This window comes from Uloborus diversus, chromosome 7 (assembly GCF_026930045.1).
Source record: "Uloborus diversus isolate 005 chromosome 7, Udiv.v.3.1, whole genome shotgun sequence".
In the NCBI taxonomy this organism is placed as follows: Eukaryota; Metazoa; Arthropoda; class Arachnida; order Araneae; family Uloboridae; genus Uloborus; species Uloborus diversus.
Window position 1 is genome coordinate 71,652,524 of NC_072737.1, and position 15,955 is coordinate 71,668,478.

The 15,955-nt window shown below is 32.1% G+C and overlaps 1 protein-coding gene across 1 annotated transcript in view; it reads right to left on the reverse strand.

Annotated features, from left to right (window-relative positions):
• The window catches only part of LOC129226004 (fatty acid synthase-like), an 81,412-nt gene that overhangs the window by 58,979 nt on the left and 6,478 nt on the right, over positions 1-15,955 (reverse strand). Inside the window, exon 2 of the mRNA XM_054860579.1 lies at positions 5,251-5,432. Within this exon, the coding sequence (XP_054716554.1) occupies positions 5,251-5,425 (175 nt within the window). The 5' untranslated portion in view covers positions 5,426-5,432. The remainder of the gene's footprint in view (positions 1-5,250; positions 5,433-15,955) is intronic.

The following is a 15,955-nucleotide window of genomic DNA, read 5'->3' on the forward strand; positions in this document are numbered from 1 at the left end:
AATTTTGCAGGTTTATTAAATGTACTAATCGATGTTGGTGTAACATTTTTTTGTTATTGATTTTCCCTTTGTGAAAAGCACGGGAAAGTAATGCTTCTTTTATTTCTACGAATCGTTATCTCATGTGTTTTTTCTCTAAATTAAATGTTAAAACTATTATTTTTATATAAAAATATCATTTTCTTAAACAAAGAAAGCAACATGCTATCGTGAAACAGAAAATTCAAAACAGAAAAGTGCGACTCTTTGCTGGTTTTCCTTTTTTAACGAATGCAGATTTTTACACTGTTTCAAACAAAAGCCTGACTTTCAGCTGAACTTAAGGCCCAATATGATTTGTTGTTGTATCATCTGAAAGCCAATAAAATAGGCCAGTTTTTGGTAGATTTGCCTGATTGTAGCTCTTACGGTTGTTTTTGAAAATGTCGATTAAAAACGTTGGCACCATTTTAATTCTGAGTGTGTCCAATGTTTCAAAGCTTGTAGCTCTCAGTAAAATGCGACTATCTTAACGCGAAAGGTATCATTTTGTAGGATTTAGTCTGCTCTTTCCAAATATGTACTTATTTTCTTTGTAGGTCCTACAGGAATTTCAGAAATCAGTCGTTTTCTCAGAATTTTGTTTTTTTACTCATTTTCCTTAAATTTACCAAAACTCGGTTACGGTTAAGGATTGGACACGATAATGGGTGGTTCTATGCTCCGCTTGGGCTCTTCTATCACCCCCTTTCGTATGGCAGATTCGATCGAACTCACCCTGTATAGCAATAATCTTTACACTATAAAATATTCTATGCAGTATATAGTCTTATAAGTTTTTTTCTTGTCTCTATCGAGTAATCTGAACATATTGCAAAACTTTAAAATTTCACTGTGAGCAGAGTTATATAGTTCCGAAAAATTATTTTCGTAATGACACACTTTCTGCACAATAATCTGACTCAATATAGGTTACAAACCCTGCAATGTAATTGGCATACAAGTATATGTTTAATATTGAAGATATTTTCGTTGAAATATGATGCTTTTCCTGCATTTTTCAATCGTGTTCACACGAGCCCCAGGCTTGTTCACATGTGCCCCAATTTCTATCTTGTGCTAATATCTGTAAAACGCTTTTTTGCTTCGATTCACGACAAACTAGGGGAGAAAACCATTTCATGCACTGTAAAAAAAATTCGGAAACGTTTCTGAGTATATCGTGCAGCTGCGGTTCATGAAATTTTCAAAAACGTTTCTGAGTATTTCGGAATTCTCTTTCTGTAATGTCCGGAAACGTGTCTGAGTATTTCGGAATCCTCTTTCTGTAATGTCCAGAAACGTGTCTGAGTATTTCGGAATCCTCTTTCTATAATTTCCAGAAATGTTTCTGAGTATTTTGGAATCCTCGTTCTATAATTTTCAGAAATGTTTCTGAGTATTTCGGAATCCTCTTTCCGTAATTTCCAGAAATGTTTCTGAGTATTCTGTGCAGCTGTGGTTCATGAAAGTTTCGAAAACGTTTCCGAGTATTTCGGAATTCTCCAAACAATTTTCAAAAACGTTTCTGAGAATTTCGGAATCCTTTTTCCGTGATTTTTTCTAAAAAATAATTCTTTACTATAGCATTGCATGCCATATCAGTTTCAATTCTTTCATATCTAAGAGCAATGAAACAAGCAATTTTAGAATCATTCGTGGATTTTTTTTTTCTGAATTTCTAATGACAAATAGCATGGTTAACAGCATAACATATGCACAGTTATAAATTTTTGAAAATTTATGAAATAATATAGTAGTTTCATTCATAATCACAAAATCGTCGGGGGAGGGAAGGGGAGTACTTTCTCAAAAGTGGGATTGTTTGATAAACAATATTAAACTTCAGTTTTTCTCTCAATATTTTCAAGACAAAATTATCAACATATTGTATTTTTAATGCAGAACTTAAAAACATATCTTGTATCAAACTTGATAGCTTTTATTTTCGGATAAAATTTGACAGAACTTACCTACACTTTGCGTTCCGAAATTCGTTCACGTTAAGTCAATTTCTTTGACGAACAAAGTGTACCGAAAAGTACCAACAGAGAAATTGATGAATTTAAATATGACACCAAAGTCCCCCTGCTGGAACCATTCGGGTTTATTCTTCTGTTCTTGCCCTTTTCCAGTTTATCACAAATATAGATACTTAATCAAAATAGGTTACTGATTTTATTTTTAGAGTGTGCGCAAAATGCATTATATATTTTATTTATTAAAACATTGAACTCTATTACATGATTATTCCATTTCATATATACGAGAGTCCCCCCCCCACACCATAAGAGTGATGGTGCACCCATAAAATGATATAAAGCGCCCCCCACCTTAAAAAAAGCAACCCCTTGAAAATGTCAATGGCACAGTCTCTCACCATATGTGCATTGCATATTAATAACATAGTATTTAAAAACTGATCACTTTTAAAACAATGACATGAAATAATATTACTTTTTATTTCAGCATGTAAATGCAGCTGTTCCATTTTTGCCACTGACTCATTCCTCCTGACTGTCCTACATTAAACTAGTATATCCACGAAGGAAATGTTATTTTCGGAACTAATGTCAAGGAATTTTTTTATTGTTAACCACATTTAACAAAATGAATAAGCAGATGAATTAATTTCATAACTATGTTCTTACTAATAGATAACATGGTCATTTTCTAATGGTATAAATATTTTTAAATGAATGAATAAATTATAATAAAAAAAGATAAATTATACCGGCACATTTTTTGTGAAGCATATTACAATACTAGAAAATATTTGCATTACCATATTTCTAATGAATTAAACAATTGATTTTTTTTTCTTTTTGAACCAAAATGTATGTACATCCAAGTATTTCGAAATAACTTTTTTGTGATTGCTTCTCAAATATAAATCTTACTTCTTTTGCGTAATTAATCAGTTTCAGTTGGTTACAACAAATAGTACACCGCGCACATAGGTATATGTAGGATAACTTTAAATTAATTCGATAAACCCAAAAACAGTTACAATTGGAGCCTCATCAAATGCAAATCAACAAAAATATAAATGTATATAACAACATGTTTTAAAATATTCATTAATACTTACAAGTGAACATGAGCGGAAGAAAATCTAAGTACCTCCATTACAACTGAATAAGTAATCCAAAGGGTTTCGTTTCATTAAGTATAAACACGGGTGTTGAAACTATTCACGCTTGAACGCACAATATATATCTAATTATGGTCGCATTGGAAATTGTAAAGAAGCAAATGGTTATTAACTAACTTAATAGCTGCGTACATCGTCTAAAAAATCAAGGGCAGTCCAAAATGCAAAGGCGTAAAATTAGTTTCGACACATTTTACTACTCTCTAGACACGAAATAACAAGCAATCCAATGCTACACAGTTGCTGACTGCAGCAACCATAGATAAGAAAAAAAAGAAGTTCTCGTTATTTCCGACTCATTGGCGCCTGGTTGGAAGGATGAAATAGGTTTCGAAGCGTTGCGTCATCACTTCCGCTTCTAGATATCTTGAAATAACAAAAAGCTTTCTGAATATTGAGGAGTTCGCTATTGGATGAAGGATTCCTACTATTTCGGAAACGTTTCCGATATATCTAGAAACGTTTCCGAAATTTGTTACAGTGTGTGTTTCCTTGTTTTTTTTAGCTGTTCAAACAATTTGCGTTATTTTATACTACACGTAAAAGCAAGTAATGTGCTTTCCGCAGCAGATCTTTTTTTTTTTTTAATTCTGGAATTTAAAAAAAAAAAATATTTTACGTCTTACTTCTGTGTACGAGCAGATCATACTATTTTGAAATATGTAAAAATATGAGGTTTGTAAAAAAGAAGCATAAAGTTTCACATTTAAGGTACAAGAAGCATGTAAAGCACTATCTGCCGTAAGATTCTATAATTAAATAGTTTATTTCAAAAACCAGTCAAGAGACAAAATTGCTAATTTTACATCTATATCAGCATATTAAATTATTCAATCATGATTACAACATTGTTTATTGAAAGAAATATACCTAACTATGCATCCATTTTAGCTTAAAGCATTGTAATCCTTTTAGAAAAATTTTAATGCAAAGGTAAAAATGCTTTCTCGAAATTTTAGAATCTGGTGCTTGACCGGGTTTTGAAACAAACGGTTCAATTTTAAAAGCAGAAGTAAGAGGAAAAAAAAAATCAAATCAATGCAAAATATGCAAAAACACTTATTCAAGTAATGAAAACGATCATTGTTATTTTTCAATGATCGTGAAAGTATTTTTATTCTAATTTCTCAATATATTCTCAAATACTATTTGAATAAAAATTTCGCGTTTTACTTCACTTTCACAATCTCTACATAGTATAAAATGAAGTCTCCAAAAAGCGTCTGTTTGTTTGAACGCTCAAAACTCAAGAACTACCCGGCCGATTTCGCTGAAATTTTCACAGCATCTTTATTTTACTCCGAAAAGGTTTGCAGACCAGTTCGAAAAAAAAAATCGACGAGTAAATCTTTTTTTATTTCAATTTGGGTCCAATTTTCACATAAATTCTCAAATATGGAGGTGAAAAATTACTTGCATATATTAATAATACATATCGTTGGAAAGGGTAGAATTTTCCGCGTTCTACGAAACTTGTTTCAATGCTCTAACTTAATTACGGCGGAAGTTATTTGCGTTTTTAGCTCGAATTTTTTTAGGCTTAGCTGAAATTTAGGCGCTACTTTGTTCATTAAATCTATCAATAAAAAGTGAAGGAAATGTCCCAGTTTTCTTTTTGACACCATTGGGAAAAGCGATATTTTTTACTCCAGATCTATCTCGACCTGTGGTCGAAAAATTAAGCTTCTATCTCGAAAGGAATAAAAGTTACAAGCCTTTTTAAATCAAGTTCAAAAACTCTCATTTCCATTCAAATTATTAACCATTTTATTTCACAATTTAATTCTTTAAACTTATTTTATTTTGTGTTTCCATGGTTACGCTTTTTAAATCCATGTTTTTCGATTTAATTTCTTAAAAGTATTTTGATATCTGTCGTCATTGCTTGGAAGGGAAATTTTGCATGAGGTTTTTTTGTATTTATTTATTTAAGCCTGATTGCTGAATATACATCACATGACACAAATTTTTATTTTCAAGGTAGACCTGGCAAACACGGGCAATGCAGCTAGTAGAATACTAATTCCATTTTTCAGTGATGCTCATACGCGTAAGCTATATTGTTCAACAATATTCACCTTTCGGATAGCGTTCATTAGATGGTACGATGAGGTTCATTTTTTTGAATAATGCGTCCTTCAGCTGCCCTACATTGTCGACTGTTGGAAATCGGCCGGCAACTCCGCTAATGACTATATCGTCGGGAGAAAAATGGTCAGAACAATATTCATGATGTTCGGCTTCCAAATTCATCTTGATGCTAATGGGGGAAAAAAGTAATCAGCGTCAGTAATTAAAATTACCGCTGTTCTCAACCAAATAAATTAATACTTGTGCGCACAAAAATAATTGATAAATCAAAACTTTCAAACAATTTAAAGATAACGCAAGTAGAGAAAAAAGAATATTTTCTTTATTGATTTTTCGAGGCCGAAAATGTAAAGGTAGTCCCAAATAACAAAAAAAAAGAAAAAAAAAAGAAAGAAAATGCTTTTCGTTTTATTAAAAATATATATATATATATTGCTATTCACTTCCATGACGTTTTCTTTTGGAATCGTACATACCACAACTTAATACTGCCTGGAGAAAAACTTTGAGACCAATACAAAATTTTGATAAAACGTGACAATGAACTTGACGGGATTTTAATGTTATTGTATTATGAAATACTAATGATCATTGGCAAGAAATAATGCAACAGACAAAATTTGTAAAATGTGCAATTTCCAGAAAAACAGTGGTCTATTCAAAGTTAGTATAACCCCCCCCCCCCGAGTGAAAACTTTAAAGCTACTTGTATTTTTGAAAAACTAAATGTAGGGGAAGATTACGTACAGTTCGACACGAAAGTTTAAGTACATTTTTTATTATTAAAAAACACAGAAATAAATTTCTTTCATTGGTATAGAGTTATAGTCGGGGTATTATGCCCCGTCAAATAAAACGTCCCAGTAACTGTATTTCATGATTTCAGAAACAGAAAACACCCGTGTCGAAATTTTAAAAAGGATTTTTTTTAAGAAGTTTTACGCATACACTACAGCCATTTTCAGTGAATTTTTAGGGTTATCTACAGCGTTAGAGCAAAGTGAAAGATAAGATTGACATTTTTTAATCCTTGATCTAAGTACTTTTAAGAACTTTTGTTAAAGTAACTAGCGTTCCAATACTATATTAAATTTATTCTGTTTACACGGTAAATGAACATCATAAAGTTATTATGGTTGATTGCAGCAAAATTTGCCACCCCTGATTACAGATTATTCGTCCCACTGATGACTCGACAGGGTAATTTGCCCCATGATGAATATTAATTACTTGTGTAGAAATAAATCCTAGAACTACCTTGATTTACTTTCTTTTGCTAACATGTACTATGTACGTGTCTGCGTTAGAAGGTATTTATTTCTAAATGCAGAAAAATATTTAAGTATATATTTAGTCACAACATTAAAAAAAAAAAACAAAATGTTTAAAAAACTGAAAAATACGGAAAATATTTTATATGATTTGAAAATGATTTTTTTGTGAGTGCATGCAGAACATTTATGTTTAAATTTTTTCTACTCTATGCAACACAATATTCAATTTATTTAATTGACAAAATCGTTTCTTTATTTACTTTATTTTGGCATAAAACTATAATATCGCATTTGTGTCTGCATTAGGAGGTTTTTATTATTGAAGTGATAACTTCTTATGGGAGGGTAATTTGACCCCCCCCCCCCCCATTTGTGACATAACGCGCGTAACGGCGCAACTCTCGTCTGGCATTCCTTTCGTTCGCGCATACGACAGAAGCGAGTATGGTCGGGGAAATTTTGTTTCTTTACTCTTTGGGTCCGCTTTAAACGTTGTCATAGTAGAAAAAGTAATAAAACTAACAGAAGATGGATGATCGTCGCAACATAACACAATCTCCTAACGAAAGGTGAGTTTAATAATACAATATAATATTAATAACATTGTAAACAATATATATTCAAAGCAGCATTTAATTTTTAAATTTATTTTCAAAACAAAAACATTTTTGCGATAAGTTACTAAAAATATCTCGCTTCATTAAGGGTTTTGAACTGTGATGAGGCGTATATATTTTAATCGAACTTCATCCCCCCAGACTCCGCAACGCGGGGGTTTGAGACGGTCGAGAAAACAAAATTAATAAATAGACATTTAATTGTTCATCACAGAGTAAAATCTAAAATGTTTCGTAAGTTTGAGTGTTTTTTCTGATAAACGAAATTTTAGAAGCGACGCCGACGCGTCATTTAATCTATTGTTTTTGCTCTGACATCAAAACTTATGTTTAAAAGTAGTCTGAATGGTGATCAAAGAATAGAGATGAAAACAGTCAGAAAAAAAACGGAAAATTTCGGAAAAAATCCGGAAAAAACCGTTTAAATCGAAGGGGTTTATTTTTGCTCCCGAAAAATTGAAAAAAGAAAATGAATTTTTTCAACTTTTCAGGAAGTTTTAATTGAAAATTTCAGCAGAAAGTAATTAGAAATTTCTCATACTTAAATTCTGATGCAATTCCCCCACCCCTTACTTGTATGCTAAAATAATGTCTAACTTTGATAATGCAAGTTGTTGTATGATAATATAATTTGCATATAGATCAAAAAAAAAAAACCTTTAATACTTTTTGCAGCAAAAATTCAATCAATATTCTTAGTGAAGAATTTATTTTCTTTCTTCATAAAACAAACAAGTATAACTTAAATCACAGAACTATGTTTCTGCTGACTGTGCGAACCAAATGTACAAGATGCGACAAATAAAAAACCCGAGCAAGCAATTTTCCCTATAACTTTATCAAAAATAAATAAATTAACAAAACACATACACTTAAAAAAAAAAAAACAATATGAGAAGACCTTTAGCAATCAATAAATTAATTGGTTTCAAACTAGACCCCTTTTTAAATAATACGGATGTACAACTTCTTAGTGAAATTTTCATTCAAACGCCACAAGGCCTTTAATCAATTCTATTGAGCAATTTCCCTTTAAGCAATTGGTTTAGAGAGTGTAAACCTCTGTGTAGTATAGGGTAGATCTTTGACTCTAAAACAGACCATACAATGTAATAATTGGGATTGAGGTCTAGCGAGTAGAGCGTCCACTCTAAAGATGATATCATGTCAAAAACAATGCGCCTTGCACCACTCTTGTCTTTTTGGCCATATGAATCGGTGTGGAGGTAAAGGAAAATGTCCAGCCTGCAATGCTGAAGTGTTCTTACGCCCACAGAAGTAAAATAACTTCTAAAATGTCCTTCTGGTTCACTTTTTGATTCATTTTACGGCCCTCATCCACAAAAAACTAGAGATTTTTTGTCGTTTGTGCTGATTCCATCTCAGACCAAGCCTGACTTCGGGTTTTGGCGATATCTAACATTTTCTAAGGTGCTTGGAGAGTCTTCAAACCAAATTATTTTGTTCTGTGGGTTATGAGCTGGTTGAACAGTAAATCAGTGAAAGGTATCTCTTCCTGCATGGACTTGCTGCCCGTCTCAAACGTTCTGGCATCTTTGGAGTCATACGAATGCCTGAACTCTTTGAAACTCGTAAAAGTTCTGTTTGAGCTGTTTTTACCCTTTGTGGAAAACGCCTATGTACTGAACTGAGTAGTTAAGTTTCTATAAATTAGCCGGACTCACACACCTCGTGGCAGCAGTTGTTATCAATATGTGGCAGTCTTTAGAATTTTATCGCAGTATGTAACAGTCTTTCACATTTCGCGCGAGTTCGTTACAGAAATCTTCATGTTGTGTTTATTAACTAGTAACAAGTTTTGTTTGCAATTAACAGTTTATGTGTTATAATTAAATTGTTCTCACTAAAAAGTTCAAGTGTTTGTCCAAGTTGCTTGTGCCACAATTTCTACACGAAGAAATCGAAGGAATATCTGAAAACTATAGTTCAAATGATTTCATTGCTCAGCGACTTTTGGATAGCGTTGAAGAGGTTAAATGTATGGTAAGAGTTTTTGAGTTTAGAAACTTTGACGCATAACACCCTTAGTCGCACTTATCAGCCACAAATTCCCCCATCTTACGAACGACTTCTCTAGTGGAAACCCATGGATTTCATTGAACTCACTTCTGGATGACCTAACGGTAAACTGAAATGTTCACTCTTCATTTTTGTACACTTTCCGAACATCGACTATCATTTCTAAGCTACTTGAAACGGCACACCGCATCAAATACTGTTTTCCGAAGCACAACAAGCAAACAAACTGTTATTCTACTTGGTTAAACAAATTTAAAATAGCAGGTTTTTTGCTTAAAAATGTAAGAAAACCTAAAAACAATTCATAAACTAGGAGATGTTTTGTAAATTATTTTCTAACTAGCTGCGTCGCCCGGCTCTGTCGGTGCACCTCGAAAATAAAACTTACGTCAAGTGACGCGTGTTCAACATTCAGGCTTGGAAAAAAAATAATAAAAACAGTGAAATTTTGTGGCAGATTGGGGAAAAAGAAACCAAAAAGAAAATATTTTAAATACCCCGATTCTAGGAAAGCTTCAAAACAAAAGCCATAATTTTATGTCTTCATATTCGAGAGAAAAAAAAAGGCAACACATCTGTTTTTCTCAATGATTTTCTTCACGCTACAAATTTTAATAAAAAGAGTTGTTGCGGAAAGTTGAGATGAAGCACTGAATTATAATTTGAATGGAGGAAAGCCTTCGAAAAATGGGGATTTTATGTCAAAATTTAAGTATCCTAGTTAATAGTTTTTAATTTATATCTCCGCTAATTATTATCAGGCGATTATGTTAAATAGCCAAACATAAAGACAGGCAAATTACGAATCCATCCACACCTGGCTCGATGGTCAGTTTACTGGCGTTCGGGAGAAGTAACTCGGACATAGATAGATAGATACATAGATAGATAGATAAATAGATAGAGAGAGATGGGTACATACGCTCGGTTTTTTATTATGTAAGTGAGAGACAAAAGTAATTAAGACACTCATTAAGACGAAATTATTTTACTTCCATTCGATGACGCAATCTTTGTCCCAGTTTTTTTTCCTCCCACACCCTGAATACTGCCGTGCTAAGCATACAAGTAGAATCTGCAGTTGAGCTCAAGCTGAGATATTGTGTTTTAAAGTTGGGCTCTTCCATATATTTGTTTCAAATGGTTTTTTTTTCTTTTTTTCTTCAGAATTTTTCAAAAAATAGTTCCTGATCAAATGACCTTAAAACATTTAGTTTATTAAGTAAAATACGAAATAGGGAAAAACTTGGTTATAATAACTCAATTTTTTAAAAAAGTGCAGGGATGACTACTTTTACTACTGTGCTTAGCTTACTTGACTTATTTCTGGTGTTTGACCAAGAAAGCTCTCAGTTTTAACACAAAAAGGTTTTTTTTTTCGAATTAAACTTACCTGTATATGTATTTCTTTCAAGCAGAAAAAGAAGATTTGTGGATTGTATATATTTTTTGATGCTTAACCCTTTATATGTTCCAAGAAACACAAAGCTATGAAGAAACCCTATTTTTATTCTTAAAAAAATCAATTCTTCCATTTTTTCCAATTTTTCCCGAAAAAACCGGTTTTTTCCACCACTTTAAAATTTCCGGAAATTTTACATCTCTATCAAATAAAATTATTTCTCATTTAGAGCAATTTTGAAGTCGTCTCAATGAAGCAAAGCAACAAATTATTATTGCCAACATACATATATCTCCAAACAAAAGTATTTCAAGCATTATTCAATTTATTCATAAGCTGTTTTCAAATTATACACAAGAAGAAAATTCTGCTTTAGTTATTAAAGGTTATTATACAATTCCTTTAACTTTAACCAGAGATTTCAATGTTAATTTTGCTTCTGATCGAGCTAAAAATTTAGTATCGTTTCTACAATCCAAATTACAATTACAAATGATTCATAAGCCAGAAGAAGTCACTACAAGTCACGGAACTGTACTTGATGCAGTCTTTGCAAGATTTTTAAATAACATTCAATGCAAAAATTTCATTGCTTATTATAGCTAACATAAGCCAATTGTTACTTTCATAGGATTAAATAATGATAATAATTTAATCCTATGAAAGTTATCATTTCTAACGCGCGTCCCGTGACGTACATTTTTTTTAAATGTAAAATATATTTCAGTATGTTTAATCAAAACATTTGAAAAAAAAATAGTTAAAATATGTTTGAAAAAGTAAAAACTACGACAAAAATTTTATGATATTTGAGAAAGCTTTTCTAAAGTTTAAATTTTTTTCTGTTTTATGAAACACAAAAATCGGCATATTTAATTGCCAACAACGTCGCTTCAAATTATATGTTTTCCCCAACCTGTGGGTCGCAACCCCAGTCAGAGGTGCATTCAAGGATGACCCCCCCCCCCTAAACCGTCTAGTCTACACTATTATCCGTCCACATTGTGTTCCACACTTAATGAATAAAATGTAAACGACTTCAGTAATCTAATTCAATTCATTATTTGTTTTTAAAGTAAATATTTAAAATGCTATTTATTTTCATTGCAGATAAAATTAATTACTTACGTTTGTACTTTATTAGCTAAGATATTTTTCTCTGGTTTAATTCGTTTTATTGAAGCCCAAGCGGAATCAGAAATGTTTCGTACCTAAAACCGTAGGTTGGATCACAGGAAGGGTGGAGAGGGGGAGTCATTCTTCACCATAACCTTCCCCCCTAAAATAGCGTTCTGTATCCGCCGCTGGCTCCCTAGTGGGATCGCGAAAACATTTTCCATTGGCTCGCACCATTATTCTTACGTTTCAAATACATAAAACAGTAATGATTCAAGGTTATACGGCATAGGCGGGGGGGGGGGGGGGGGACTAGGGATTGCAATACCGGATCAAAAATTCGATACCGGTATTCGGTATTTTGAAAACTTGACACCCGGAATACTGGTATTAATTCCGGTAATTTCTCAAAAAGTGCTTGAAAACATATTGTTACGTTGTCGCATTTCATAATTTTGTACAAAAAATTGCATTATTTATAAAAACGTATTGTGAACGAATATAAAATGAAGAAAACTAACATAACAGAAATCAATAATAGTAAAAAACATTATGCATCTATTGAATTTTATCTAAGCCTGGAACTTATTTTAGTGCTCAACTTTCCTACAGTTGAAAATACTCCTTCTGAATTCACGTAGGTCGGTGGTACTGTTAACAACGCGCGCTACATCTCCTCTAAATTTCTTGTCCTTCATCTTCAAATAATTCGGTCTCTTGCGTGTTATTTTTGGTTGAATCCCTTTGTGTGTGTGTGTGTGTTTCTTTTGTATTATGTGTAATTTTATTATCTTATTTACTTATTTATTTGTTCTGAATTTATAGCTTTTCGTAATTTCTCTTCGAGAGACGATACTTTTCCAATATTAACATCATTTTCTCTTGAGCAGGAGAGATTTGTGTTTGCTCTTTATTTGCCCTTTAGTTTCAAATTTACGATAAACCTGACTAAATTTGATCTTGTTAGTTTCTCTTATTCGTTTTTGCTTCCTTTTCAAAATTTTTTACAATTATAATTATGTAAATATCTGAAAATATGTTTCAATTCATTATGCTTTACCGCTAAGAAATTTTCAAGGCACTATATAATTTCTAAATAGTTTCTTGCCAAGTATAAAGCCAAATAGCTAGACAGGACAACAATCCGATACTGATGACGACAAATTACAGTTTGTTATGCTAACAAGAAAAAGTTTTTTTCAAATCAAAAAAAAAAAAAAAAAAAAATCATAAAGTATTACTGCAATTGATGGTTGGAATAAAATTGTTCATAGGAAAAATGCACCAAAAATTGCACTTTAAATTTACTTTTAAAAAGGGAAAGTAGGCAATCAGGGGAATGGAAATAGCTAATAAAAATATGGTGCACAAAAGCACAAGAAAAGGCGATTTATCTCACCATCTAGTAATGACAATATCATTTTGCACTGTTGCCGCTACTTTTTTAAAAATAATATTCTATTTGTTTGTGCTTTTCAAAAAACAAATTTTCACATCAACAGATTTAATTTTGGCTCTGTATCATGGAAAAAGAAATGTACATTTAAAATATAAGTAGATATTAAATAAGTTATAAATTGATATTTAATAAGATTATAAATTGAAAATTCTTTAATTGAAATTATTTATTGCAAGAAACCAAACGTGATAAGTCCTGTTGCAGTTAGTGATTGCAAAAAACATCATTTTAATTAAAGATCTCGAAATTCACTCTTTTTCTTTTAATTTGTATATAGTAACAATAAACAATTTAAATGCGTAACAAATCCAAACCAAATTCAAACAAAAACTTATTAACTGTTTAATTTTTTAAGCATACTTTACATTTAAACACTACCTGCAAATATTTTTTTTTTTTCTAAAAGAACACCTATTGGTTACAAAGTCAGCTTGATTGCTTCCTAACAATTTTTTAATTATATTTTTTACTCAACTTGTATAAAAATGTAATTTGCTTTCTCTTGTGCAGAAATACTCTTACCTGTCAGTTTTATTAATTTTGATTATCAATTAGTTTATGCACTTAATTCGGAGTTTTAACTTAACGAAAAAGTTTGCCCTGCCTGTCCTAAAGGGGGGGGGGGGGGTTATGACCTCCTTTTTTCACTTTTTTCACCACCTCCCCCTCCTACATTAGTTTCTGAATCAATCATACATTATTTAAAAAATAAAATGTTTACCTGTGTGCAAAAATAGTTAATGAAAAATTCGATGTATAAACGCAAAAAAAAAAAAAAAAAAAAAAAGTATAATAACATCGTGAATTTTATTGCTTACGTGTTTAATTACTTTGAATACATTTTTCTACGCACAGAAAAAAAGTTCAAGCACACTCGAAACAATCTTCTTTAGTTACTAATAATAAAGCTAGAAAGTCTCTCTGAATGGATATCTCTTTGTTTGTCAGGAGCTCTGTCTGTCTGGATCTCTCTCTGTCTGTCAGGATCACTGTCTGTCCTGATCTCTGTGACGCGCATAGCGCCTAGACCGTTCGGCCGATTTTCTTGAAATTCGGCACAAAGTTAGTTTGTAGCATGGGGGTGTGCACCTCGATGCGATTTTTCGAAAATTCGATTGGGTTCTCTTTCTATTAAAATTTTAAGAACAAAAATATCATAAGATGGACGAGTAAATTACAAAATTATCATAACGTGGAACCGTAACAGGGGGTACAAGCCAATTGGCGAGAAAATTCACCATACATTATTTGTAAATATACAGGCGAACCAAAAGACCTATTTAATTTTTCTATTACGGGTAAAGCCGTGCGGGTACCACTAGTAATACATAAAAATAAAGAAAAATTGTGAATTTTTTTCCACTTACAAATGTTCAATGCGTGCGCCTTTCGTAACGCGACACACATTTATAACGTACATTTTTTAGTGTTTCACTGTCCATTTTTCGTAATGCTGCGATCTTCGGTTATCAGATCCTTCAGTACATGTGCGATCTTTTAAGTCTTCCGATTTTGTAAGCAAGGGGGTTGTATAAACACTGACGAAACCTCAGAAAAAATCGCATGTGGTTAGGTTTGGGGCTAGCGCATAAAGGGTTAATCGTCATCACATGCACGGCCATTCCAGCGTTGCGGTCTAGGCGCTATGTGCGTCACAGAGATCCATACATCCTACAGACATCCTCCGGACAAAGAGACTTTCAGCTTTATTATTAGTAAAGATAAAGAAGATTTATAGTGCTGTGTAATAGTTTATGAAATATAAATTTTTAAAACCGGGATGTTCTTTTATGCTAACTCTGTATTTCCTTTTGGTCAAGGCAATTAAAAACACTCCAAACTATCTATTACATAAAACACTAATGTGTACGACAATAAAATAATTAAAAAAATAAATTATAAATGTACATTTTTATATTTGGAATTCGCTACAGACATTTATCAGTTACAGAATCGATTCTGTAAGAAATATGCATAAAATTAAACTATCTGCGGTTTCTGGTCACAGAAATGAAATTAAATGTAAAACTGAATTCCTAATTCGGAGCAGACGTTATTTTCATGAAGGGAAAAAAATGAATGACAAGCGTGAAGATTTCAAATTATCGCCTGTTTTTGCCATTTTGCTATAAATAGTAATGCGCATTTGAGTTTGTAAAATTATATTTATAAGCTCAAAAAGATTATTTTCTCAAAAACTTACAATTTTCAAAAAGAAAAAAATGAGGGAGAGGGAGGTATCTCATTTAATAAAATATCGTTTGTTTCGTGTTCAAAGTTATTTATGCAAAAAGGATTGAATTTTTTTTACACATTCATAAAGAATAATTCGCAATTCCAGCTCTCGAATACGCTAACTTGCGGTGATTTACAAAATTAAAGAAAAAGTTAAAGCATTGCGCTCCACGTGTGTGTCTGATGGTAAACATAGGCAGCTTGAAATGAGTAGTTACTAACGCATTCGATGTATCTTAGATTGCTTTCAGCAACAGAAATTATTTCGTCCCGTAATGGTATTCTCGAGCGTCTCAAAATAATGTTAGTTTGCATTATTTCCCTCTAAAAAGTGAGCTGATTTTCGTAAATGACGAAAGAGTAAACACAAGAAAACTCTGGATTAGCAAACTTCGCATTATCAACGAATATGCTCGTCTGTTCGATGCATTTTTTTTCTTTTACTTTCTTTCTTTTTTTTTTTTTTTTGAAAGAGGATATCGTTATACTAGGTTACAGTTTGGTTGCCCACCTGTTGGTACTACCCAACCGTTGTTGCCAAGGGCTAAA